Consider the following 26,879-nt stretch of genomic DNA (forward strand, 5'->3'; position numbering starts at 1 on the left):
CTTCCTCCCTCCTTCCCTTTCTTGTTCTTCATTGTCACCTTCCCTTTTTTGTTGTTGTTTTTTTGTTTTTGTTTTTTGCAGGGCGAGGGTTAAGTGACTTGCCCAGGGTCACACAGCTAGTAAGTGTTAAGTGTCTGAGGCCGGATTTGAACTCAGGTCCTCCTGAATCCAGGGCCAGTGCTTTATCCACTGTGCCACCTAGCTGCCCCTGTCACCTTCCCTTTTACTGAAAATCATGCTGAGGTTTCACCTGTCCTTTCAGAACTGTGAGCATGTCTCACTACTGCTTCAAGAGATGGGCTTCTCTACGCTCCTCCACTTCTGGAATGAGCAGTGTTTCCTCCCCACCCATTCTTTCTTTAGCTCCTTTCCTCTAGCTTCCACAACTACCACTGATGGAAACTGCTGGAAAATGTCACCCAGGAATGCTTCTGCTAAGCATTTTTTTCTCATTATTCTGGGTTAGGCCTAACCCAGGCTAATCCAGTCATTAAAGCTGAGGGTTAAAATCCAACAAAGCCCTCATAAATCATGAAATGCAATAAAATCGACTTAACTAATCCCAATGAAAAGAGCACCACTTCAGAGTTAAAAGGATTTAAAAGACCACTTCTCTACATCTCCACAGTAACCAGTCTGCTAGGGCAGCAAGTGCTCAGGTAAAACTTCTAAACATCAATTCCCACTTGAAGAGTTTTCTGAGCTTTAGACTAAGGAAACTAAATGGCCTCCCTGTTTCCTTAAAGGGGGTCTAGAGCATACCTTTGGGGGATGGAGGCTCCACCTACTCTCGAAGTGATGGACACCCTCATCCACAGGCAGCCCCTGAAAGAAGGAGCAACAAAGTGAATGGGCCATCTTAGCCCAAATCAAACACTATTTCCACCACACTCATCATCTTTAATGTCTTTGGTATTTTCAACACTAGACCATACCTTCTTTAAAATAAGAAAGCAAAACTCTCTCCCTTTGTCTTATGCTGCATTGTAGTTTTCTGGGTTTTTCTCAGACTGTGTTGCCATTTATAACTCCCCTTCTTGTTCTAGGTCCTAAATACTGGTTTTCTCCAGGATCTTTATCTTTTCCCTTGGACATCTCATCCCTCGACATTAACTATTAATTCTTTGCATATGACTCACAAAATGAATATTCCAGTCCTGACCTTTTTCCAAGCTTTGGATCCCCATTTTCCATTGCCTTGGGAAGTCTGGCAAAGGCGTTTCCAAGACCTGCTTCTATTCCTGATTCCCCTGGCTTTTTGTTTTTGCTTTTGTGAGTGGAACCACTATTCTCTTTACCATGTTCAAAATCTTCATGTCCTCTTTTACTTCCCCATGCAACTTCTCTCTCTCAATACACTGAAACTTACTGCTTGTGCTTCTGGAAACTGCCCTCCCTTTACTCTGTTCTTGCATTTCCATTCTTCTTCTTCTTCTTCTTTTTTTTTGGGGGGGGGCGGAGTAATGAGGGTTAAGTGACTTGCCCAGGGTCACACAGCTAGTAAGTGTTAAGTGTCTGAGACCGGATTTAAATTCAGGTCCTCCTGAATCCAGGGCCAGTACTTTATTCACTGTGCCACATTTCCATTCTTGCTGGCACCATCTTAGTTGCAGGTCTTTTTCATCTCTTGCTTAGAAATTTTCAGTGGGCCTTTAAGCAGTCTCCTGGCTAGTTTGCATTGCCCATATTTATACAGGATCATATGTGTCAAAACTAGGAAGGGCAGGGAGGCTTGCAAAAAGCAAATTTAGGCTTGATGTAAGGAAATATTTCCTTTTTTAATTTTAATTTTTTAAAAAATAAAAGTATTTTATTATTTTCCAGTTACATGTAGAGATAGTTTTCAACATTGTTTTTATAAGACTTCAAATTTCAAATTTTTCTCCCTCCCCCCACCAATACAACATGACTTTTTTTTTTTTGGACTGGGCAATGAGGGTTAAGTGACTTGCCCAGGGTCACACAGATAGTGTCAAGTGTCTGAGACCGGATTTGAACTCAGGTTCTCCTGAATCCAGGGCTGGTGCTTTATCCACTGTACCACCTAGCTGCCCCCAGGAATATTTCCTAACAACGATTAGGCTGACAAAGGAGGTGGTGAGGTCCATGTCACTCTAGATCTTCAACTTTTTGGGTATGGTATAAATCAAACTCTCTGGGTTGAACTAAATGACCTCTGATCAGGAATGTGCTGAAGGCAGCTCAGACTGTCTGGTAAAAGCATTTATTTATTTTTTGATATTGTTGATTATCTAGACTTAAGTGAGAGAGTTGCATATTAAAGCAAGTGTCATGTGCACATTCTTTTTTTTTCCAAGAGTTGATTGCTAAACATTTACCAGCATACTCTTACCTCTGATGTGCTTTTCTACGTCTGAGACTCAGAGTTTAAGTAGTTCTTTATTTTTAGTGTATATCTTAGTTCTCCCGTACTGGATTGTAAGCTCCTTGAGAGCAGAGATCAAGTCTTACGAGGCTTTGTATCTCTGTTTGCACTTAGTGCGGTACCTTGCACATAGTAGGCACTTATTGTCTGTTGAACTGAATTGGCAGCATAGTATATGCAGCTGGTTTAAAAGAGAATCAGGCAGCTAGGTGGCGCAGTGGATAAAGCAGGAGGACCTGAGTTCAAATCCAACCTCAGACATGACACTAGCTCTGTGACCCTGGGCAAGTCACTTAAACCTCATTGCCCCACAGAGAGAGAGAGAGAGAGAGAGAGAGAGAGAGAGAGAGAGAGAACGAACCAGCATTTTATGAGGGTGGTATGAAATGTATATGATCAGACTTGGGACTATGAATGAGGAAGGTTGATGAGGTGGAAAAAATAATTATTAGCTTCTTCTGCGTAATGTTTCTTGAGACCTGAAACTGTTGTCTAGAGATAAAGAGCCATTTCTTTGGTGTTGACTTAGTGAATACTGTTCATCATTCCATTTTTTGTTATCCTTCCCTCCCTCTGAAACAAAATTCCATTCTGTTCCAAAGACATTTGAGAGATTAAGACATCCCCACTCCTGGATGATAACCGCTTCACACAGTTGGCATGTCATCTTCCGCAAGGTTAAGAGGACTGATAGAAATGAAAATATTTTCCCATTTGTCATTATAGGCAGGGTTACAGATATGTTAAAATGATCAAAACTCAATATATTTCTTTTCCAGTGTTCCCTTTTGAAAGGTTTGGAGAGATGAGACATTAAGAGCTATTCTTTTTATTAGAGTCTGCTAGTATTATTGGGGCGGGGGTGGGGGTGTGGTGGGGTAAGGAGGTAGGGTGCTTGCTGCCAGCTGGGAAAATGAGCTGTGGAGTTAGTGGAGCCTTGAGTGTGCATTGGAGAAAAGGTGACACCTGTACTATTCGTCACTGTATGATTATACACCAAGCAGCAATGGTGTGGACTCTAAATCAGCTACTTAGTTTCCTTCCTAAGGGACACGGTGTCAGCTGCCAGCCAAGAAGGAAAAATCTAGGATATAAAAAGAAATCTATTCCAAAATTAAGTGAGATGTCTTAGAAACAACCTTGTATCAGCTTGACACTGCATATATACTGAGAGTGAATCTTTTTTTTTTTCCCCTGGGAGGCTCAGAGGACCATTGACCTTAGTATTCAATCATATGTCTGTAGTAACTCAAAATATACAAAGCTGTAGTTTCCCAGACAAATAATTAGATATAAATGTAAAAAAGCCGCATTAATATAACATTAAAGTGTGTAAATCAAAGTGTGATTCATAGCAGCACAAACTATCCTACCATGGAGTGTTTTAGAGTTAATGGGTTCCCTAAGTACTCAGACTTAGGCACTTAACCACTTTGTGTGTCTTGTATAACTTGTTGACCTGAATACTTCAATTTCCCTAACCCTGGTGGTCATTTTCTGAGAACTTGTGATTCAGTAATTCAACAAATATTCCTTGAGCAACTGGTCGAGTGTTCAAGACATTCACTGTGTAGGGGAGGATGGGGACTGGAGGGAGAGAGGGTGGGGGAGTTTACAAAGAAACTAGACATGGTTCCTGGTGAAGAGGGGGGTATGAGGAGGAGTAAAATTTTTTAATGATGATCTCCATGCTGGGTTAACAGATGTGGGTGATTCAACTACCCTCAAAGCACTTTCAGAACTATAGAGTATTGATGATGCCCAGGTTAAAAGTGGAATTCTTATGAGTTTCTGGGATTTTTAGGCTTAGGCATCAGGGATCCTGGTAACTATGTTGCTCTTATTAGACAAGAGCTCTTTAAACAGTGGGAAAGGTTGCATCATCTGTCCTAGGCACGTGTAGTGAAGGTCAGGACTTCTTCATTAAAGGGAGATACCCATTTTGCTTATATTTTGTGTATGTGTGTTAATTGCCTGATGAAGTTCAACAAAGCTTCTTTTGGAGTTGAACAGAACTTCTTTCCTTAGGGAAGATGTACAGTATTGATATAGGAGGAGCTCAATAAGTCACATTTGTTGCTTTAAGAATTATTGAATAGAGGGGGCAGCTAGGTGGCACAGTGGATAAAGCACCGGCCCTGGAGTCAGGAGTACCTGAGTTCAAATCCGGCCTCAGACACTTAACACTTACTAGCTGTGTGACCCTGGGCAAGTCACTTAACCCCAATTGCCTCACTTAAAAAAAAAAAAAAGAATTATAGAATAGTTTCCCCACATCAGCCTTGTGTGGTAGATAGGACAAGTACAAGTCCATTTTATAGATGGGCAGAAGCTGAGGCTCATTAAGGCTGAGAAACTTGTCCATAGTCATATGCCTAGTAATTGTTGGAGCTAAATTATGTGTGGTGATGACTGGAACTCTGGACTTGGAGTCAGGAAGACCTGAATTTAAATCCTGCCTCAGACACATTCTAGCTAAGTGACTCCAGGCACATGTCTCTGGGCGTCAGTTCCCACATCTGTAAAATGAGGGATTTGGATTTGATGACCTGATGTCCCTTATAGTACCTTTCAATCCAGAGAGCACTGTATAAACATGTGCTCTGGTTGAAAGGGGATAAGGAACTGGCCTCAGAGCCAGGAGGATTTAGGTCAGGTTTCACCACTCACATATCCTGGCTGTGTGACCCTGAGCAAGGTATTTACTTTTCCTTCCCATGACAATTTGCCAAGACTGGAGATTGCAGTATTGTTGGCCACTGGGGCAAAGACTGTTGGGGTGGAACCCGATGTCCTCCTCACTCTCTATCTACCTCTCCCCTCCCCCCAACCCCGCTAGTCCATGGCTAGAGGGACCAGTGGTAATCCATTTGGAATTGAATTCACAGATAAGACATATGCCAAGGTGCACATAATCAGAAGAAATAAGGAACACGGTAAGATTTTAGAATAGGGTTTCCCAATTAATTTGGTCACAGAACAGTTTGTGTTTTCAAATCTATTGGTGACAACCACAAGTGCTGATCCAAGAATTCTAGGGGTTAAAAATATCCCTGGAATAAAGGACAATTGGGAAAATTTTGGAGCAAAATAGAAGAGATTAACATTAAAGATCGTCACCTATGAAAACATGTATATTTATGATATTACTATTTGTTTACATACACACACATATATAGTATGTGTATTAGTGGAGATATGTTTATGTGTCAATATATTCCTATTTAATGGAAAAATAGAACTAAAATTAGTCTCGGGTTTCATGTAATAAATATAATTTGGGAAGTGTTGGTTTAGGTTGCATGAGTAGAACTTAGAGAGAGGAGGCATTTCAGCTCCTATTCAACTTGGGGAAACTGGATCGTTGATGTTTTGCCTAAGGCCTGGAAAAATAGCAATTCCACAGGACATTCATCCAGGATTTGTGAAGGGCCTACAGTCTGGGGGATGAGATGAAAAATGACTCCACTCCGTCCTCTCCTCAGGATGCTTCTTACATAGTCTAACCAAGGGGATAAGACATGTGCCCTTGTGCTGGGTAGATTGTGTCAGTGACAGAGGGGAAGGGCTCCAGGCAGCAGTGGGGAAAGAATTCTCAATGAGAGGGTTAGAGAAGCCTCCACTAAAGAAATGACACTGAACTGAACCTTGCAGAAAGAGAAGGCTTTTTGATAGACAGGAGGAGGGGCAAGGAGTGTTTTAGGTAGGAAGAACAGCTTGGCCTGCTGCACAAAGGTGGGAGAGGCAGGCTGAGGGCAAGGAGTAGCTAGGTGGTTCATGAAAGAGAATAATGTGAAATAAGGTACATTGAAGCCAAGCTGAATAGTGTTTAAACCAAGCTGAAGGGTTCTTATTTTATCTTATGGGAAATAGGAGTCCATGGAATTCTTTGGAACAAGTCCAGCAAGGTCTGACCAGTGATTTGTTCTATGCATTGCAAAGTTTACTTCCCCATGCAGAGGTGTGAATTCCTGAGGACAAGAGAAAACAGGAAGTTTGGAGATTGTTGAGAAGCTATTACAATATTCTAAGTTGGAGATGATAAGGACAAGCTTGAACTACTGTGGAGGCATGGAGAAGAGGGGAGCCACGTGAGATGTTGTAGAGAGAGCTGTTGAAAAGATGGACAGATTGGGGGGAAGATGATGAGGAACTTGGTTTCAGAGATATTTGGTGTGAGACTCTAATGAAGAATCCTGTTAAAGAGAACCCTTCCAGTGCTAGATCTAAGATCTACTCATTCCTAAGATATTCAGTGGACAGTTTGGGAGGCAGGCTGTGTGGCTGGTTATAAAGTACTGCTGTAGCCCAAACCGGAACTGGTTTATCTAAAATTAAACTGGTTTATCCAAAAGCATCTGGTATTAGTTTAAAAAAATAGAGGTCAGTACAACAGATTAACCAAGGGATAATGAGAAACAGAATTTGATAAAGTAGAAAATACAAATTACCAAGGGGAGCGGGGGTTGTTGTGGGAAATGTATTCTTAACCAAATGAGAGAGAGAGGCCATTACAAAAGTAAAATAGGTAACTGATTATCTGAAAACTGAAAAGTTTCCAGATGGGCAAAATTAATGCATTTAGGATAAGAAGGGAAGCAATTGAATGGGAAAGGAAAACAACTTTGTATCAAATATCTCTCATGAGGGTTTGGTATCCATGATATATAAACAATTACCATGTGTGTACAAACACACACACATAAAAATATTTTGCCAATGGAAAGGTGAAGAAACCAGACATCTTTGAGCTCTTTTGCATGGCTGTCTATTCCCTGTAGTTAATAAACTTTCTAATAAATCCATACTTTAAATATTCAAATTAACCCACACATTATAATTAATGTGCAGATAAAAAGATCCTAAAGAACAATAATATGGGATTCAAGAAACTTCTGTTCTTATCTGAGCTTTACCACTTACCAATTGTGTGACTAGGCAAGTTATTTAACTCTTCTGGTCCTCGGTTTATTAATCTGTAATTTAAGGATATGATACATAGCCAGTGTTACCAGGCCATTGTGGGGATCAAATTAAATGATAGATTTAAAAAATTTTGTGAACTATGAAATCCTCTACAAATCTAACATGTTACCATTTTTCAGTTTAGGAAATTGAAGGGAAAGGAAGAAAAAGGAATAAACATTTATATAGTACCTATGTTCTAGGCACTGTGCTAAAAGCTTTATGAATACTACCTCATTTAATCCTTAGAACAACCCTGTGAGGTAGATTATTATCCCCATTTTATGGTTGAGGAAACTGAGACAAACAGAAGTTAAATGACTTGCCCACAGTCACACAGCTGGTAAGTCTCTGAGGCCAGATTTAAATCCAGGTTTTTCTTGACTCCAGGCCCAGGGCTCTATCCACTGTATGACCACCTAGGTACTCTATGCCTAGAAATATCTTTATTTTCCTGTAGGCCACACCAGTAGTTAGTTTCAGAAGGACAGGAAGTTCCTTTTCTAGATTCTCAGTCTCCTGCCCTTTCCTTTAGACCAAGGGTTCTTAACCCTCTTGTGTTTCATGGATCCCTTTGGCAGTCAATCTGCTGAAGCCTGTAGGCCTCTTCTCAAAATCATGTTGTTAAATGCATAAAATATAACACAAAGGATTTCAAAGATTAGTGAAAATAAGTTTATCTATGAACCCTGTGGGAGTCTGTTAAGAACCTCGGATCTAGAATATCATACATAGTAACTGAAATATTGCGTGATGTTCAACTGTGAATGGCTTAGCTATTCTAAGCAATACAAATAGATCCAAGACAATTCTGAAGAACTCATGATGATAAATGCTATTCACCTCAGAGAAAGAACTGATGGAGTCTGCAGATCTAAGCATACTTTTTTACTTTATTGTTGTGGGGGAGCTTTTGTGGGGGAGTCTGTTTTCTTTCACAATATGACTAATGTGGAAATATTTTGCATGAGTGCACGTGTGTAACCTATATCAAATTGCTTATTGTCTCAGGGAGGGAGAGAGAAGGGTTTGAGGGAGATCATTTGGAACTCACATTTTTAAAAAACAAATGTCAAATTTGTTTTTACATGTAATTAGAAAAACTAAAATATTATTTAAAAAGAATCCCTGATCTAGACCACTCTGATATCTAAAAAAGAACACATATTGTGAGAAACAGGAGTTATTTGATATAGTTGGGGGATTCTTGGAGATGAAGGACCTGAAGTGTGGGGTGAGAAATAGTAGTTGTGGAAGAGAGATGGGTTGTGATCAGGTAACGTAGAACCCTCACTGATGACTCCCTTATTAGTGATGACTGTCATATCAAGTTCATCAAGCATTGTCCTGGAAAGGCAGATTATTGTCAGAGAGGATCCATAGTAGGAATCTTGGAATCTAGTCCCTTTCTAGGGACTTTCGTGATTCAAGTTTATTTTTATTTTTATTTTAAAATTTTTTTTGTTGAGGCATTTGGGGTTAAGTGACTTGCCCAGGGTCACACAGCTAGCAAGTGTTAATTGTCCGAGGCCGGATTTGAACTCAGGTCCTCCTGACTCCAGGGCCGGTGCTCTATCCACTATGCCACCTAGCTGGCCCCAGGTTTATTTTTTTATAGAACATAAATTTTTAATCTGTATTTCATAGCTATATCGAGTTATTTTTGTGTATACTTTTTTCCTTGGTCTACTTGAGTATTAGAGGTCTTCTTTGCAACCTGCTTCCTTGTACTAAACCCTGTATGCATTACTTAGAAAGTGCATAGGGAAGTGTGGCATTCTCTGAAATAAACAGAGCCCAAATCACTTAGAGCTTAATGATTTTAAGATCAGCACTTGAGTCACAACTAAGAGCAGATAGGTTTTCAGCCCAGGTGTCAGAGCTTCAAGAAGCTTTTCACTTCTTACCCTTTGGGGGCACTGTGCAGTTGCTTCTGACTCCATTAGTAGTTTGAAAATCCCACATTTATTGATGTGGTTATGTACCCATGAAATGCCAGTTGAAACAAAAAGTAATGCTATGAAACAGTAGTGAAAAATGAATTTGGAAGAGCTATCTATTCCAGGAGTGACTCTGAGATTCTTTTCCCTACAGCATTGGTCTTGACTTGTTGTGAGTTTTTTGTGCAGATGGATCATCCTTTGTTTACTTATTAAAGGAATCTGTTCTTACCTAAGGGTATTGTGAGAATTAGCAGTGCTTTTTAATCATCAGCATTGTTTAAGACAGTACTCTAATCTATTCAGCTTGTCTGGAATCATACTCTATCCTGCAAGGATTTCTCATTAATTCTTTTTTTGTTTGTTTGTTTGTTTTTTGTGAGGCAATTGGGGTTAAGTGACTTGCCCAGGGTCACACAGCTAGTAAGTGTCAAGTGTCTTGAGGTCTGATTTGAACTCAGGTCCTCCTGACTCCAGGGCCCGTACTCTATCCACTGGGCCACCTAGCTGCCCCTCTCATTAATTCTTACCACTGAAGGAGACACTTGAAGTAGACTCCAAGCTAACTGCCCTGAGTCTAATGCCGTTTTCTGCTAAACCATATCTAAAAGAAAGGTATTCTACTAGATGACCTAACAGTTCCCTTCAACCTAGAAGGTCCTTTTAGAAAAATTTCTAAAATATTATTAAAAGTACATTTAACCTTACTGATTCACAAATCTGTTCATTCACAATTTATCATAAATCTTTTTGAATTATTTGTCTTTTATTGTGGAAGAAAAAAAGGGTTCATTAATCTGTTGCCTTCAAATCCTTTTCATTCTGCAGTATACTTCCAGCTGTTTAAATTTGTGACAGTAGGTCCCATACCAGAGAAGGTTGTGTAGATGAACTGGAAGAAGAGCAGGTCTTTGAAAATAAAATGTTCTCAGTTACATAACTAAAAAGAATTTTGAAAAATTTAGCAACAATGGAGTCTCTGCTAGTCCTGGGATCCAATTTTAGAGGTAGAATGAGGAAGATAGAGAAGAGGAAAACTGATGGTATCTGAATAAACAAGCAGAAATGACCTCAGCAAGGTCTATGGAGCCAAAGAAAGAGGCAAGGGTTTTTCAGGACAGTGGCAGTTGTAGGGAGATCATGTTCAGTTTTTCTTTGTTATACTAGACCTCTTTCATCAGTGTTGTAGGATGCTGACACTGCAGATGAGAGCCTACTCTGCAACTTAATCTTAGAGAGTCGGTGGCACTAAGAGGTTAAGTGACTTGCCCCCAGTCCTACAGCCAATTTGAGGCAAAGGACTTGAACTCACATCTTACTGACTCCAAGGCCAGCTCTCTGTCCACCATGGTGTATTGCCTCCTTTCGGGAAGGAAGGGTATTTCTCTGTACAGTTCCTTAGAAAGTTGTATGTGAAACAACAAAAAGATGAAGAGTTTATTCTAGACTATAGCTATAAAACAAACACAAAATACTTTTAGCACTATCTGTGTGATATTCTCTAAAATAATAAAAGTTGAGTGAGAGAAATGGATATTTAAAAAATAATCATCAGGTTTGGGGGTAGTGTGGGGCTAAGGATTTTTATGTACCCAATGCTATCTATGCATACAGAACCTTTGGAAAAAATGATGATTTTATCCTTCTTAGGGTCGGTGGGAAAGTCAACAAGATGTTTCCCAATCAGAACATTCCAGAGGCATGACTCCAGCTCGTTCAACTCTTTCTAGTTGTCCCCAAGATAACCATTCCCCAGAACCAGGTGAGTGCCGTTTTCCCTTTCTTGATCACTGCACTCAAGGATGGCTTGGCTTGGTTCACAGACTGCCATCCAGGTAGGTAGATAGTACTGGTTAGCTCATCCCTCTCTCCCTCTCTTCCTCCCTCCTTCCTTCCCTTCCTTACAGAAACCTTTATTTTTTTTTTAAATGTTTACTCTGTAAAGAGCAATGAACTTGATGTGGAAGTAAAAATACTAGCTTATTGGTATTACATGCAAACTTTAGATTAGGATCCTTGCCTTAATAGAGTTTATAGCCAGTTAGAGGAATTCAAATGTATACTGAAATATAAAAATAATATTACTTGATAACTTTATTAGATGCAAAATAAAGTGCTATGTGAAGACCACAGCAAGATCTGCATGGGCTCCATTCCTTTGGCTAGGGGTAATATATATAAAATATATAAAAAATTTTTTTAAAGAAAGTCTATTGAAGCCAGATATCTGACCCTACTTTTTTATTTTAAAAATTTGGGGGTGGGGGTGGGGCAATGAGGGCTAAGTGACTTGCCCACGGTCACACAGCTAGTAAATGTCAAGTGTCTGAGGTCAGATTTGAACTCAGGTCCTCCTAGCTGCCCTCTGACCCTACTTTTTTAAATCCCCAGGGACAAGAATTTGCCAAGAACCCATGATAGTCTTTTTCAGTGTTCAGTTACCTCTACATTCTAATTATTTCTGCTTCAGGAAATTTTATCTTTTTATGAACATCAGGCCTAGTTGTATATTTTTTCTATTGTAGGTTATCATCATATTTTAACATCAATTCAGAAATATTAATAATCTGTTTAGATTAATTCTTCTAGGGGTGTAGTGGTATACATACATATCGTTTTATATAAAAGAAACACTTTTATCACATTGATTTACAGTGAAGGACATGTTTTATGGCCCTGCCCTGAAGCTTCAGGATAAATGAGAACCATAAAGACATAGAAGGGTCCCCCAAAGGATATATGTTTAGTGAAAGAGAATAATTTAAGAAAACTTTGTCACAGTTGGCTGCATTAAGATCAGAGACTGCCCGCCCCCCAGTCCTAAGATCACTTTCCAGCAGTGTGGCAGGGCCCTTCCGTCTGGTGCCCACCCAGGCTGTGGGTTGAGGGGAGGTGGAAGGTTTGAGTCCCTCAAGGGATGAGCCTGTTCGACCTTTTCTGGGGGGGGGGGGTTAGATTCTCGGGACCTCAGATACCCAGGGATCCCTTCTTTGGAGGGATAACTAGCGAAGAGGATGATGAAGATGAGGAGGAAGAAGGAAGAGGAGGAAGGAGGAGGAGGGGTTCCCTGGGGTGCCAGGGTCAGAGGCCCCAGGTCCCTGGAGGACTTCAATTTTGACCTTGGGGATGAAATGCATTTCCACCATAACTTTGGCTTTGATGAACTGATTTGGGCTTTCAACTGTATTTTTGGAGACATGGGGGCCTGGACCCCACCCTCCCGCCTCCCTGAGCTCCCAGGCCCAGAGCCAGAGGCCCCACATAAGAGGCGGAGGGAGAGGGAAACCATCCAGGATTTGATGCTCAAGTATCCAGATAGTCGCCGGCCTAGGATTTTCAGTCGGGGCTCAGACAGTGATCTGGGGCACTCATCTCCCAAAGCTGTCTCAGACGAGGACTCCAAGAGGCCTTTGCATGGGTTGGATGACATATGGCCAGGGCCCCCTGATGCTAGAACCAGAGAGGACAAGGATCTTGATTCCCAGGTCTCAAAGGAGGGCCTGGGTCAAGTCCTACAGCCCCATTCTAAATCGTACTTCAGAAGCGTCTCTTTATAAAGATAACTGGGCCACATGGGCCAGTGGAGGAGTGGTACACTGTTGTAGATAGCGAGAGCCACCAAGAAACCAAGTAACCTGTTGAGAAGCAGATGGCAGTTCTAGAGATGATCCAGGCACCCCACCACCTTCAGATTTGGGGGACAGTGCTTCCTTCCTGAATTTATTCCTTGGACGATGGTTCCGGTCTTGGTCGCCCAAGTTGACTCTGTGGAGGGCTCCATTCATTGCCATCTGGGGTTTCTGACTTCACTGACTGGCTCAGTTGCTCTTCCTGCCACAGTGAGAGTAAAGGGGGGTGGGGCTAGATGTGACAGGTAAAGGAAAAGGTACCCTCTGCTCTTCCCCCTGCCCTTGCTGCCCCCAAGTTTATTTATGTTAAAAAAAAGATCAGAGACTGAATAACTGTCTTCCCATTATAGTCTCCTATCATGAACCAGCTGTGTAATCTTGGGCATGTCATTTAACATCTAGGCCCCAGTTATCTGGCTTAAGTAATGGAAGGCAGCCAAGAGGGGAACTGAGAAACAAAGCTTTTCTATAGTCTTGGGTGGCCTGATTGTTGTGCTTGTTGGCCAAGAGACGCTTAATAAATTAAAGAGAGTAGAGGACAAAGTAAGTGGTCTATCTGAGGGTAGTTTGAGACTTTTAGTCCTTGTTTTTCCATGAGTTGATAAACTGATTTTTCTATTTCAAATAACAGTGGGGAAAAAATGTCAGATCTTATGTGTTTGAATGAGTTAGTCACACACACATGTATATACTCACCACTTTGGGGGGGGGGGGCAATGAGGGTTAAGTGACTTGCCCAGGGTCACACAGCTAGTAAGTGTCAAGTATCTGAGGCTGGATTTGAACTCAGGTCCTCCTGAATCCAGGGCTCTATCCACTGCGCCACCTAGCTGCCCCCTACTCACCACTTTTTGATCGCCATAGAATGTACCCAACTTCCTAGGCTTCCCAGGGATCAGGAATGTCATGTGTTAGTGTGTGGATGATTCAGAACAACCCTTTTCGCTATGGAAAAACCATTGAAGGTTCATGTCATTACTCATAAATGAGTAAAGCATCTCTTTGTTTAAAGTGTAAATGAACCTGCCACTAGAACACATAGCAGAAGCAATATACCTTGCAAGCACCACAGAAATCCTATTATTTGAGAGTGGGGGAAAAACCCCACTTTTCTTTTTGGGCAGGAATAACATTTGCTCAGTTTTAGAGACAAGCACATCAGAGGGTGACCCCTTAGGGTGTCTTAGAAACATCAGGAATTAGGGCCTGTTGAGAGTATCTAGACAGTATTTGCCAAGAAAAAGAGAATAGAATAGCACTTGAAAAGAAGGTTGTGTCATACATATAGAACTGTTGTTTTTTTCCCAAAGTCATCTCTTAGTGATAACCCTTTTGAGGTTATATTATTAAACCAATCACAAATGGTACTTGGCAAAATCTCATGGAGACAAAACGCTTGTGTAATTGGTTTTGTTTTATCTCTTTTTTTTTTTCCTTTTTAATATCATTGACAGGACTTGGTGGCTTAGCGGCCTCCTACTTGAATCCAGTAAAATCCTTTGTGCCACAGATGCCAAAGCTGCTTAAGTCCCTTTTTCCTGTCCGAGATGAGAAAAAGGGCAGACAGCCATCTCCTCTTGCACAGCAGGTAAAAATAAATAAATAAATAAAACAAATTCAGAATATGACAGCGAGCATTTTTCTAACGTCTTGTTGACTAAATTCTGTTTCTGGTGCTACAGTCAGAGCAATGGGGATGGGTAAGGTTGGGGGAGTTAGAACAGGGCTTTTAGTCACTGTGAAAGCCTGTGATCATTTTCCATCCACTCTCTTCAGAGATAAGAGAGCTGTTTAAACTTATTGATACTCTCAATCCTTTTTGCTTTTAAAAAATGCCAAGTGTGCTACTAATGTGATTTATGGTAATATCACTTAGAGCAACAATAGTAGAATTTATGAAGTGCACTTAGTGTTGTTTGCGTATTGCCAAGTGGAAAATGTAATTCTATTTTTAATTCTTGATTTCATTCCTCATATCAAAGAACCTTATCCCACCACCGCTCTGCCCCTCAGTCCTCATATTGTCCTGTCCCCCCTCCCCAATTACCTGTCCTTTGATTTGAGCTGTTGCTTATGGGCACCTGTTTCATTTGTTTCTTCTAAAAACCTGTCTATCCTAGTTATTTTGACTTCTGTTCAACCAACCAACCAAGGGACATTACTCTACACATCCTTGGATGTGTCCAAAAGAACGAAGATTTGATCTTCTAGGTGAAAAGGATTTTCTAATCAGTCAGGAAACTTCTTGTGTCCAAAAGAGGACAAAGGGGACCTGTTAGAAATGCAATTTCTAACCTTATATAGGTGTGAACTCAGCAGAAAATGATAAATGAGGATTTATTTATAGTCATTCAAAAAACACATACTGTGCAAGTTCGGTTGTTGAAATAGTTCCTTTGACACCACCTTCTTCACATTCTCTAAATATTAGAGTTGCAGAATTGCAGGTGAGCTGCCAGTTTAAAGAAAACTTGTTGGTAATTATAATTCATTCTCCAAGGCATCAGGCCAACCTACGGGTTTAGATGTGTTGTTTTAAGCCATCAGGATGTTTCATTTGTGATTTTTTTTTCCAGTTCAGCATTTCCTACCAAGGAATCTTCTTGCATATTGGATAGAAAAAATAGACACTCCCCATATTTTAGAGTAGTCAAAAACACACCCTAAACAATATTAAGCCCATAGTACTTAAATTGCTTGCTGAATTGAAACCATGTCTTTGGTAATTCAGTGAATATATTGGGAGGGGATTTATACACTAGGGAAAAGCAAAAACTCCAATTTTCTGTTTTCTCTATTGGCTCTATACTTTCTATCTTAACCTTTTCTGTACAGCTTAGCTGCTATTTTTTTTCAAAGTAGAATAATCTGAGTTGAAAGAAAGTCATAGACTCATTTTTTAAAAAAATCATCGAATCTGAATAATAGAGTTTAAATAGTAAACTTAATCTACTTGAACTTTGAGGATGGAACAAGTCAAATCATTTACTGCCTAGAAGGAATTATCTATGTTTTTGCTACTTTGGCATCGTATGAGTGCATGTTCCCTAGACTATTAAAAAATGTGGGAATTAAGAGAGAACTTTGATAGAGCACCGGCCCTGGATTCAGGAGGACCTGAGTTCAAATCTGGTCTCATACACTTAACAATTACTAGCTGTGTGACCCTGGGCAAGTCACTTAACCCCAGTTGCCTCACCAAAAAAATAAACTAAAAAAAAAAAAGAGAGAGAGAGAACTTTGTAATTTGTCCATCCTGCCTGCCTAAAGCATAGTTTAAGGAGAGGCTGTGCTGCAATGTTTTAAAGAAATTTCATTCACATGGGTAAACCTTTATGAGCCTTTGTTGTTGTTGTTGAGTCGTTTTGTAGTTGTGACCAAGTCTTCATGATCCCATTTGGGGTTTCCTTGGCAAAGATACTAAAGTGTTTTGCCATTTCCTTCTCCAGCTCATTTTACAGATGAGGAAACTGAGGCAAACAAGGTTAAGTGACTTTGCCCAGGTTCACACAGCTAGATTTGAACTCAGGAAGATGAGTCTTCCTGACTCCAGTACTGGAACTCTACACATTGTGCCACTTAGGTGCCCTTATAAGCCTTGCTTCTTAGGCTTAAACAGAACTAAAAAAGGAAACTAGCTTTATATTTGATTTCAAGGGTGATTGGGGATTTATGTGAAAAACTCATCTTTATTAAGCATCTTTAGTAATAATCTAGAAGAAGAGGGAAATGGTTAAATGTACAATTGGTATAAATGTGGATTCCATGGAGAAGATTCTCCTTTACACCTATTATTTAAATACCTTTTGGTGTTTTTTAAAAATTTATTACCTTTTTCTTAACACCAAAAGAATTATAAAAACTAAGCTCGTGTTAAATTTGTCCTTGGTTTTCCTTTTGCATTTCTACTTCACCAGTGATGATTTAGTTCTTTATTTAACTTTAATGCAATTTCCAGTAATAGAAATCAAACAAAATGCAGCCTGTCTCTGGTGTTCTGTGGAACTGCACTACAGCAAACTTGACTAGAGTAGAATTAGATTCACATGGAAATTAAATTTGTTGTCTAAAATCTTGGTTTTCTCTCTTTCTCTTCCTTCCTTCCTTCCTTCCTTCCTTCCTTCCTTCCTTCCTTCCTTCCTTCCTTCCTTCCTTCCTTCCTTCCTTCCTTCCTTCCTTCCTTCCTTCCTTCCTTCCTTCCTTTCTTCCTTCCTTCCTCTCTCTTTCCCTCCCTCCCTTCCTTTCTTCTTTTGTTTTTTTCTTTGGCATAATATCATGTATCTTCCAGGGAAGGAAGATCCACTGCTTCTCTGATTTTGGCACCACCAAATGTGATTCTTGCCCAAGGTCACACAGCTAGTGTCAAGTGTCTGAGGCCAGAAGATCCACTACTTTACAAAGCAATCCATTCCATTAACAGCTAGTACAGATTGCTAGCAATTCTTGAAATCTGCCTCCTTGGAGCTTATCCATTGGTCCTGGTTCTATCCTTTAGTACTTTATAGAATAACTCTAGTTCTTGTGCTCATATATTAAAGACATTTGTTACATATTCAGTAAGTTGAATTAGATTGATTCATCCCACAGTCTGTACCAGCCCATATTTTCCTCTCTTGTACAAATCAAAACAACAAGTATTTACTAAGTACTTTCTGTGTACCAGGAGCTGTGCTAAATATCAGTGGGGATTTATGGGAGACAGTCAAGATTTGATAGCTATTCTGATATTGGATATTTCCTGTTTCCCCTAAGTCTTCTCTTCTCCAAGGTCATCATCTCTTCTTTCAACTGTTCATCATAGACAGGACCTAGATGAGATTTCTCAACAACATGAATGAGCTCTCATTTATCAGTGGCCCTCTTATGGCTCTAAAGGGAAATAGTAATCCAGGTGTAAGCTGATCGTCCAGGAGGGTTAGAGTTGAAAGAGTGTTTGGAGTCAAAGGACCTGGTTTCAAATCCTGGCCTTCCTTAACTCCTCCTCCTGACTCTCCTGGCTTCCTTTCACTCTCAGCTCAGATTCCATCTTTTACAGAAAGCCTTTCTCAAGCCTTGTTCATTCTAGTGCCTTCCCTCTGTTAAGTATTTCCTATTTATCTTGTATATAATTTGTATATATTTATTTGCCTGTTGTCTCCCCCATTACATTGTGAGGTTCTTTAGGGCTGTCTTTTGTCTCCTTTTGTATCCCTGGTGCTTAGCACAGTGTCTGGAACATGGTAGGTGCTTAATAACATTTTCTTGATTGATTTATCTTTGTCACTTATTACCTGTGTGACCTTCGGCAAGTCACTTAGTCTCTGTGGGCCTGCTTCTTAATTTGGAAAATAATTGGCTTTGTTGTGATAATCTCTGAGGGTTTTTCTTTTCTTTTTTTAATCATAAAAGTATTTTATTATTTTCTAGTTACATGTATAGATAGTTTTTACCATTTGTTTTTATAAGATTTCTAGTTTCAAATTTTTCTCTGTCCCTCCCCTCCCTTCCCCCTCCTCAAGACAGCATGTAATCAAGTAATCTGATATAGGATATATATAAATATATGTACAATCACATTAAACACATTTCTGCATTAGTCATGCTGTGAAAGAAGAATCAGAGCAAAAGGGAAAAACCTCTAAAAAGAAAAGCAAAAAAAGTAGAAACAGTATGGTTCAGTCTATATCTAGATTCCATAGTTCTTTTTTTTTCTGGATTTGGAGAGCATTTTCTATCATGAGTCCTTTGGAACTATCTTGGGACATTGTATTGCTGAGAAGAGTCAAGTCTATCACAGTTGATCAACACACAATGTTGTTGATACTGTGTACAATGTTCTCTTGTTCTGCTCATTTCACTCAGCATCAGTTCATGTAAGTCCTTCCAGGTTTCTCTGAAATCTGCCTGCTCATCCATTTCTTATAGTACAATAGAATTCCATTACATCCATATACCACAACTTATTCAGCCATTCCCCAATTGATGGGCATCCCCTCAATTTCTAATTCCCTGCCACCACAAAAAGAGCAGCTATAAAAATTTTTGTACATGTGGGTTCTGAGTGTTTTTCTAGCTCTAAATTTGTGATTCTGTAATTTGGAAACTATTTACATTAATATAACCCAAGCTGAATTAATTTTTTTAGGTAACTATCAAACTATTGATTTAAACTGTAGTGATTAAAAGCCCTATTTAAAAAAAAAATTGGACTGTTCTCATGCCAGATTTCTCCCACCTTACGCTTCTGATTTTTATTCTTTTAAATGAAGTATGTACATTTATCCCTGTTAAGTTACAATCTTAAGGTTAACACATTGTTCCAGAATATTGACATTTTTGAATGCAGACCTTATCTAGCATATTAATTATGTGCTACCTGGCTTGATTAGTATGCCTTTCATGATCAAATGAGATAATATTTGTAAAGCACTTAGCACAGTGCCTGAAACATAGTAGGTGTTTACTAAATGCTTGTTCCCTTCCTGTCTCCCCTGTATTGTCTCAATACAAGTTATTGATAAAATTTTAAACAATATTGGGCCGAGACAGAAGATCCTGTGATCCACCAGTTCTGATTTTGAGCAGTTAATTTTTCTGAATATTTAACCAGCTACAAAGTCATCTACAGCATCAGCACAATAAAATGCTCTTTTCTCTCACCCATACCTTTAAAATCTTGGGCTATCACCACAGCAAAACTCAGGTGCCTCCCTGTTCATTTCTACTCTCTCCTTCTTGAAATTACTTTATATAACTTCATATATGCTCTATGCACTGACTTATTTTTGTGTATATTTTATCTATCTATTTAAAAAGGAAGTCCCTTGAGAGCAAGGGTGATTTCATTTTTTTGTCTTGGTATTCTTGTGCTTCCTAGCACATTCCGAGCAGTTCTTAAATAGTTGTGGAATTGAATTAGACCCTTTTGTAACATAGTACATACCAGTCTATATTTTTCCTTCTCATCCATGAAAGATGTCAGGATGCCTTTATGAAATTCAGATGTGCTCCGTCTTCCGTATTCCTCTGTCTCATATCTCATTCAAAAAATTAAATTGTCTTTAAGAGTTGCTGCTCCATTTGGAATTATGCCCAAAGGGCGATAAAGCTGTGCATACCCTTTGACCCAGCAATACCACTTTTGGGTCTTTTTCCCAAAGAGATCATGGAAGGGGGAAAGGGCCCACATGTACAAAAATATTTATAGCTGCTCTTTACATGGTGGCAAAGAATTGGAAGTTGAAGGGGTGCCCATCAATTGGGGATTGGCTGGACAAGTTGTGGTATATGAATACAATGGAATACTATTGTGCTATAAGAAACAATGAGCAGGAGGAGTTCAGAGAAACCTGGAGGGTCTTGCGTGGGCTGATGATGAGTGAGATGAGCAGAACTAGAAGAACATTGTACACAGTAGCATCAACATTAAGTGTTGATCTACTGTGATGGACTATATTCTTCTCACCAATGCAATGGCACAGAAGAGTTCCAGGGAACTCGTGATGGAAGAGGATCTCCAAATCCAGGAAAAAAAAAAAGAACTGTGGAGTATAGATGCTAAATGAACCATACTATTTCTTTTGTTTTTGATGCTATTGGGTTTTTTTCCTATTTAGAGGATATCCATCATTGCTCTGATTTTTTTTCTCTTATAACATGACTAATGCAGAAATAGGATTAATGTTATTATGTTATTATGTGTGTGTATATATATATATATATATATATATATATATATATATATATATATATATATATATATATATATATATATATATATATATAACCTATATCAGATTACCTGCTGTCTAGGGGAGGGGGGAGGGAGGGAGAAAAATCTGAAATTGTAAAGCTTGTATAAACAAAGGTTGAGAACTAATCTTTACATGTAATGGAAAAAAAATAAAATACTTTATTAATTAAAAAAAAAGAGTTGCTGCTCCAATTGGAGCATTTTTTTTTACTCTTTTTATTTTCTTTGTGTTTTCTTTTGCAACATGGCTAAAATGGAAATATGCCTTGCATGACTTCACATGTATAATTGTTATCAAATCTTTTGCCTTTTCAAGGAAGGGAAAGAAGGGAATTTGGAACTCAGAATTTTTTTAAAAAATTATTATTAAATTTTATTTTACATGCAATTGGGAAATATTTAATGAAATAAAAATAATTTTAAGAAAATACTTTCAAAGCATTCATATATCCTGTGAATTACTGTCTCAATTTTAATTCAAATTTTAATTTCCCTATTTTCCTTTTAATTCTAATATAGTTTCTATAGGCCTATGATCACAGTACCCATGTCAATTTGCATGACTAATCAGAGAAAATATTAGACCATATTTAAGCTTGGTTAGGCCAGAAAGTAGAAATGGACTTGAAAAATAACAAAAAACATTAAGCACCTACTTTATGCCAGATGATCTCAGAGCTGGGGATAAAAAGATAGAAAAGAAATAATCTTTGCCTTTAGTGAGCTTATATTTTCCTGGGGCAGGAGGAAGAGATAGAAAACATGTAAAAAAAAGTAAGTATACTAAAGGAAAATTGAGAAGAGAGTACCAACAACCTGGATGAGCAGAGAAGGCTTTATGGAGGAAACAGCTCAAAAACTGACACTTGAAGTAAGAAAAGAACTCTGAGGGGCACGCAGCTTTCATTCCTGGCTTTTCCCCAGAAAGCAACCTGGCTACCAGGTCAGGCCCAGAACTAAGGCCCAGAAGTATGGGAGGCAAGGGCCCTGACCCCTTGCCACAATCAAAGAGTCATAATTACTTCTTCACTCTCTTTTTAAAAATTAAGGTTTTTATTAATATCTTATGTTTCTTACATCATTATTATACCAGGTATCCCTCCCCTTCCCAGAAAGCCATCCATATAACAAATAATATTTTATTAAGAGGAAAAAAGAAATGAGCAAAACTGATCAATACATAGAAAAAGTCCAAAGACAAATGCATTGTGTAATACCTGTGGTCCTCCTACCTCCACAAAAGGGTGAGTGCATAGGGGTTGTCCTCTCATATCCATTCAAGTCCTGTTTGGTCTTTATAATTTTGTTACATTTACTTTTGATTTTTTTTTTGAAATTTTCTTTCTTTCTTTCTTTCTTTCTTTCTTTCTTTCTTTCTTTCTTTCTTTCTTTCTTTCTTTCTTTCTTTCTTTCTTTCTTTCTTTCTTTGAGGGGCAATGAGGGTTAAGTGACTTGCCCAAGATCACACAGGTAGTGTCAAGTGTCTGAGGCTGGATTTGACCTCATGTCCTCCTGAATCCAGGGCTAGTGCTTTATCCACTGTGCCACCTAGCTACCCCTGCTACCTAGCTGCCTGTACTTTTGATTTTTTTTGTTTGTTTGTTTGTTTGTTTTTTTGCGGGGCAGTGGGGGTTAAGTGACTTGCCCAGGGTCACACAGCTAGTAAGTGTCAAGTGTCTGAGGCCAGATTTGAACTCAGGTACTCCTGAATCCAGGGCCAGTGCTTTATCCACTGCGCCACCTAGCTGCCCCCTACTTTTGATTTTTTGATTTGTTCTTTATACTGTTGTAGGAACCATGTATATTGTTCTCTTGGCTCTGCTTACTTCACACTGTACCAATTCATGTAGCTCATTCCATATTATTCTGTTTTCATCACATACATCATTTCTTAGAGCACAGTAGTCCTTCCATTACATTTATGTACCACAGTTTGTTTAGTCAATGCCCAGTTGATGGACTTTTACTTTGTTTCCAGTTCTTAGCTATCACAAAAAGTGTAGCTATAAATATTTAGAGCACACGAGGACTTTCTTATCTGTTGCTTCCTTAGAGTATAAAGTCAATAATGGCGTCTCTGGTTAAAAGGGTGTAGGCATTTTGTCACTTTATTTGCATAATTCCAAATTGCTTTCCAAAAATGATCGTACCATTTCACAGCTCCAACAACATATTAGTGGGCCTCTCATTCTCCCCAACAATATGAGGTAAAACCTCAGGATTGTTTTGACTTGCAGTTCTCTTATTATTAGTGATTTGGAACATTTTTTCATGTGGTTTAGAATACTTAGCAATTTTTCTTTTGAGAACTGTTTGTTCACATACTTTGACCATTTATTACGGAATGGCTTTTAATTATATATATTTATTAGTTGTTTGTATATCCTGCATGCCCAAACCCTTACTTCCACTAATGTTGTCTGTGTAGCTTTTCAATTTCAAATAATCAAAGTTATCTGTTTTTATCTTTTGTAATTGCCTCTGTCTCTTGTTTGGTTAAGAATAATACATCTCAGGGCAGCTGGATGGCACAGTGGATAGAGCACCGGCCCTGGATTCAGGAGTACCTGAGTTCAAATGTGATCTCAGACACTTAACACTTACTAGCTGTGTGTGACCTTGGGCAAGTCACTTAACCCCAATTGCCTCACAAAATAAATAAATAATTTTTAAAAATTAAAAAAAAAAGAATAAAACATCTCCTATTCATAGCTGTGAGAAATATATCAGCTTTCTCTTCAATTTTTAAAAATTTTGTGATCTCTATAAATAAGGTTGCACATCCATTTAGAATATATTGTGAAATATGGAACAAGCCTACTTTCTTCCAGACAATCTTTAGGTTTTCCCAGAAATTTTTACCTAATAAGGAGTATTTTTCCTAGGTAATTTGTTTTCCACTTTATATAACTATGAGTTCTGTTCCTGATTCTTTCTTGTCCAGTCTGTTCCATTGATCTGTCTCTCTGTTTTTTTAACCAATGCCAGAACATTTTGATGATTGCTGATTTATGATATAGTTTGAGGTCTTGAAATGCTATTTTCATTTTTCTACTTCTTTTCATCATTTCCCTTGGTATTCTAAATCTTGTGTTTTTCCAAATGAATTTTGTTATTATTTTAACAAGTTCTATGCAGTATCCACTTGGGTAATTGGATTGGTATGGCATTAAAAGCATAAATTAGTTTTGGTAGTATTGTTTTTATTTTATTGGCACAGCCTAGCAATAAGCATTGAATATTTTTTCTTTTTTTCAAAATTTATTCATTTATTTATTTATTTTCAAGCTTAATAGTATATTTTTCCAGTTACATGTAAAGATAGTTTTCAACATTTGTTTTTATAAGATTTTGAGTTGCAAATTTTTCTCCCTCCTTCTTTCCTCCACTCCCTCCCCAAGACAGAAGACAATCTGATATAGGTTATAAATACTGAATATTTCTTCAGATATTTAAATTGTTCTTTCTTTTTTAACTTTTTTTAGGGGGGCGGGGCTGGGCAATGAAGGTTAAGTGACCTGCCCAGGGTCACACAGTATAAAAGTATGTTATATTTCATCAGAAGCTTTTCCTGCATCTATTGAAATGATGTTGTGGTTTTGGATGTTTTGGTTTTTAGTATGATTATGTTGATCGTTTCCCTAATGTTGAGCTGTTCTGTGCAGCAAATGAAAAAGCAAGAGCTGCAATCATGCCCTCTGATAAAGCAAAAGTAAATATTCAAAAAATAAAAAGGGCTAAACAAGAAAACTATATAAAGATGAAAGTAACCTTAAACAGCAAACCAATATCAGTAATAAACAAATGTCTTAGTGTCTAAATTCATAAAGGAAACATTATATACGCTACAAGAAGACATAGGCAGTAACACATTGGTGACAGGAGATTTCAATATCCCTCTCTCAGTTTTGGATAATCCTAACATAAAAATAAGCAAAAGGGGAAAATTATACTTAACAAATTGCTAGAGAAATTAGAGTTAAAAGACATATGACATCTTCTAAATGGGACAGCAGAAAAAATATATGTTTCTCAGTACCACACGAAACTTTTATAAAAACTGACTATGTACTAGGGCACAGAGATATTACAAACAAATGTAGAAAGACAGAAATAGTTAATACATTCTTTACAGACCAAAATGCAATAAAAGAAGCAATTGGTTCAAGGGCCACAAACAAAAGATATAGACCCAAATGGAGATTTAACAGTGAAATTTGGGGGAGGGGGCAGCGCGTAGCAATGAGGGTTAAGTGACTTGCCTAGGGTCACACGGCTAGTAAGTGTCAGGTGTCTGAGGTCAGATTTGAACTCAGGTCCTCTTGAATCCAGGGCCAGTGCTCTATCCACTTCACCACCTAGCTGCCCCAACATTGAAGTCTTAAGTAATGAATGGGTCAAAGAACAAAACATAAAAACAATAACTGTGTAAAATAAAATGATAATGATGAAATAACATACCAACATTTCTAGAATGCAGCTAAAGCAGTCCTCAAGAGAAAAATCATATCCCTACAGACATATATTAAGAAAATGGAAAAAATTAAGAAGCTTAATGAACTGAATGTGCATTTTAAAAATTAGAAAGCCAACAAATAAACCTAAAATAAGCACAAAAGAAGAGATAATTAAAAATTAGAGGGGAAACAGATAAAGTAGAAATAACAAAAGCCTCATAAAAATGATAAATAGAACTAAAAGCTGTTTTTTTTTAAAAGGCTAATACAATTGACAGATCCTTAGCTAATTTGATTAAAAAGGAGAGTAGAAAATCAAATGAATAAAATAGAAAGTGAACAATGTGAAATCACAGTAAAACCAGAAGAATTAAAAAGAATAATTAGAACATATTATGCAGTTATTTGCTAACAAAACTGAGAACACAAAAGAAAGAGGAATATCATAAAAAATTTAAAATACCCCAAATATCCCAAGTAGAGATCTTAAATAATCCAATCTTAGAAAAAGAAATAGACCTGGCTGAAAAGGAACTGCTAAGGAGTGGGAGGGGCGGAATAAATCTCCTGTTCCCAATGAATCCAAAGAGTATTCTATTACATCTTTGAAGAGCAATTAGTACTTATATTTCACAAACTGTTCTCAAAAATTAAGAAAGAAAACATATTGCCAGAATGCTTTTATGAGACAAATAGCGTCCTAATACCTAAACTAGGGAAGGATAAAACACAGAAAGAAAACTGTATGCCAACATCAGCCATCTCTAATCTTCCTGATATATTTCTTGTCACTAGACCTAGATGGCTCTTGAGTTGCATGGGGCTGGTGACTTTGCATAGCCCTCCTTCCCTTAAATCCAATTCACTTGCAGGTCATGACATCACCCCCATGTCATGGCCCTCTTAGAAAATGAAGTACAAACAACAACAACAACAAGGCCAATAGCATTAATGACCATTTACTCAGAAATTTTAAACAAAATCCTGTCAAAGAAACTACAGCAATCCATCCAAGAAATCATTCATTGTGATCAAGTGGGTTTCATACCAGGGATTCAAAGGTGGTTTACCCTCTTCATTCTTTTTTTATTCACCCCTGCTATCTAAGAGTTAAGTTTTGTTCCTCATACCTCCTCAGCTTCTCTTATGTCAGCCCTCTTTTCTCCAGTTCAGTTGGTCTCTCACATCCAGTCTCTCCCTCTCTAACCCTTTCTTCACAGAGCTTCCAAATTTATGTTCCCCCAAAACAGTTTTGACCTCTTATTACCCTATTCAACCAGCTTCAGTGACATTTGTGTCTGTAGGAGAAAAGACAAACTTCTCATCCTGACATCTTCATATCCTAGAGCTAATCAGTCTGTCTTGTCTGTTATCACATTACTCCCCTTCACACACTCTACATTCCAGCCAAAAGCACTTGTTGCTGTTTTTTATACTTATTCTTACTCCCACTCTCATGGCTTGGCAGAGGCCATGGCCCATGCCCAAAAGTTCTCTCTCTCCATACCTTTCTCTTAGTATCCCCAATTCCTGCAAGGCTCAGCTTAACTGCCACCTCCTACAAGAGGTTGTTGCTGTTCCCCAAGTTCTTAGTGCTCCCTGCCCCCAGAAATTACTTGGTATTTATTGTATTTTTTTGGTTATTTATCTGTATGCATGTTGTGTCCTCTGGTTTTTTCCCCTTCCCAATCCCATAGTATGTAATATCTTTGAGGATATGGTGTTTCATTTTTGTCTTTAGCACCTAGTATATATTGAATAACATCAAAT

At 38.4% G+C, this 26,879-nt stretch overlaps 1 protein-coding gene and 1 pseudogene across 1 annotated transcript in view; both read left to right on the top strand.

Annotated features, from left to right (window-relative positions):
• KIF13B (kinesin family member 13B) overlaps positions 1-26,879 on the top strand; it is a 269,721-nt gene that overhangs the window by 216,484 nt on the left and 26,358 nt on the right. The window contains 2 exon segments of the mRNA XM_043988280.1: positions 10,942-11,053; positions 14,375-14,508. Coding sequence (XP_043844215.1) covers positions 10,942-11,053; positions 14,375-14,508 — 246 coding nt within the window.
• On the top strand, positions 12,209-13,095 carry LOC122742486 (annotated as a pseudogene).

The sequence above is a fragment of the Dromiciops gliroides genome, chromosome 2 (genome assembly GCF_019393635.1).
Source record: "Dromiciops gliroides isolate mDroGli1 chromosome 2, mDroGli1.pri, whole genome shotgun sequence".
Classification (NCBI taxonomy): Eukaryota; Metazoa; Chordata; class Mammalia; order Microbiotheria; family Microbiotheriidae; genus Dromiciops; species Dromiciops gliroides.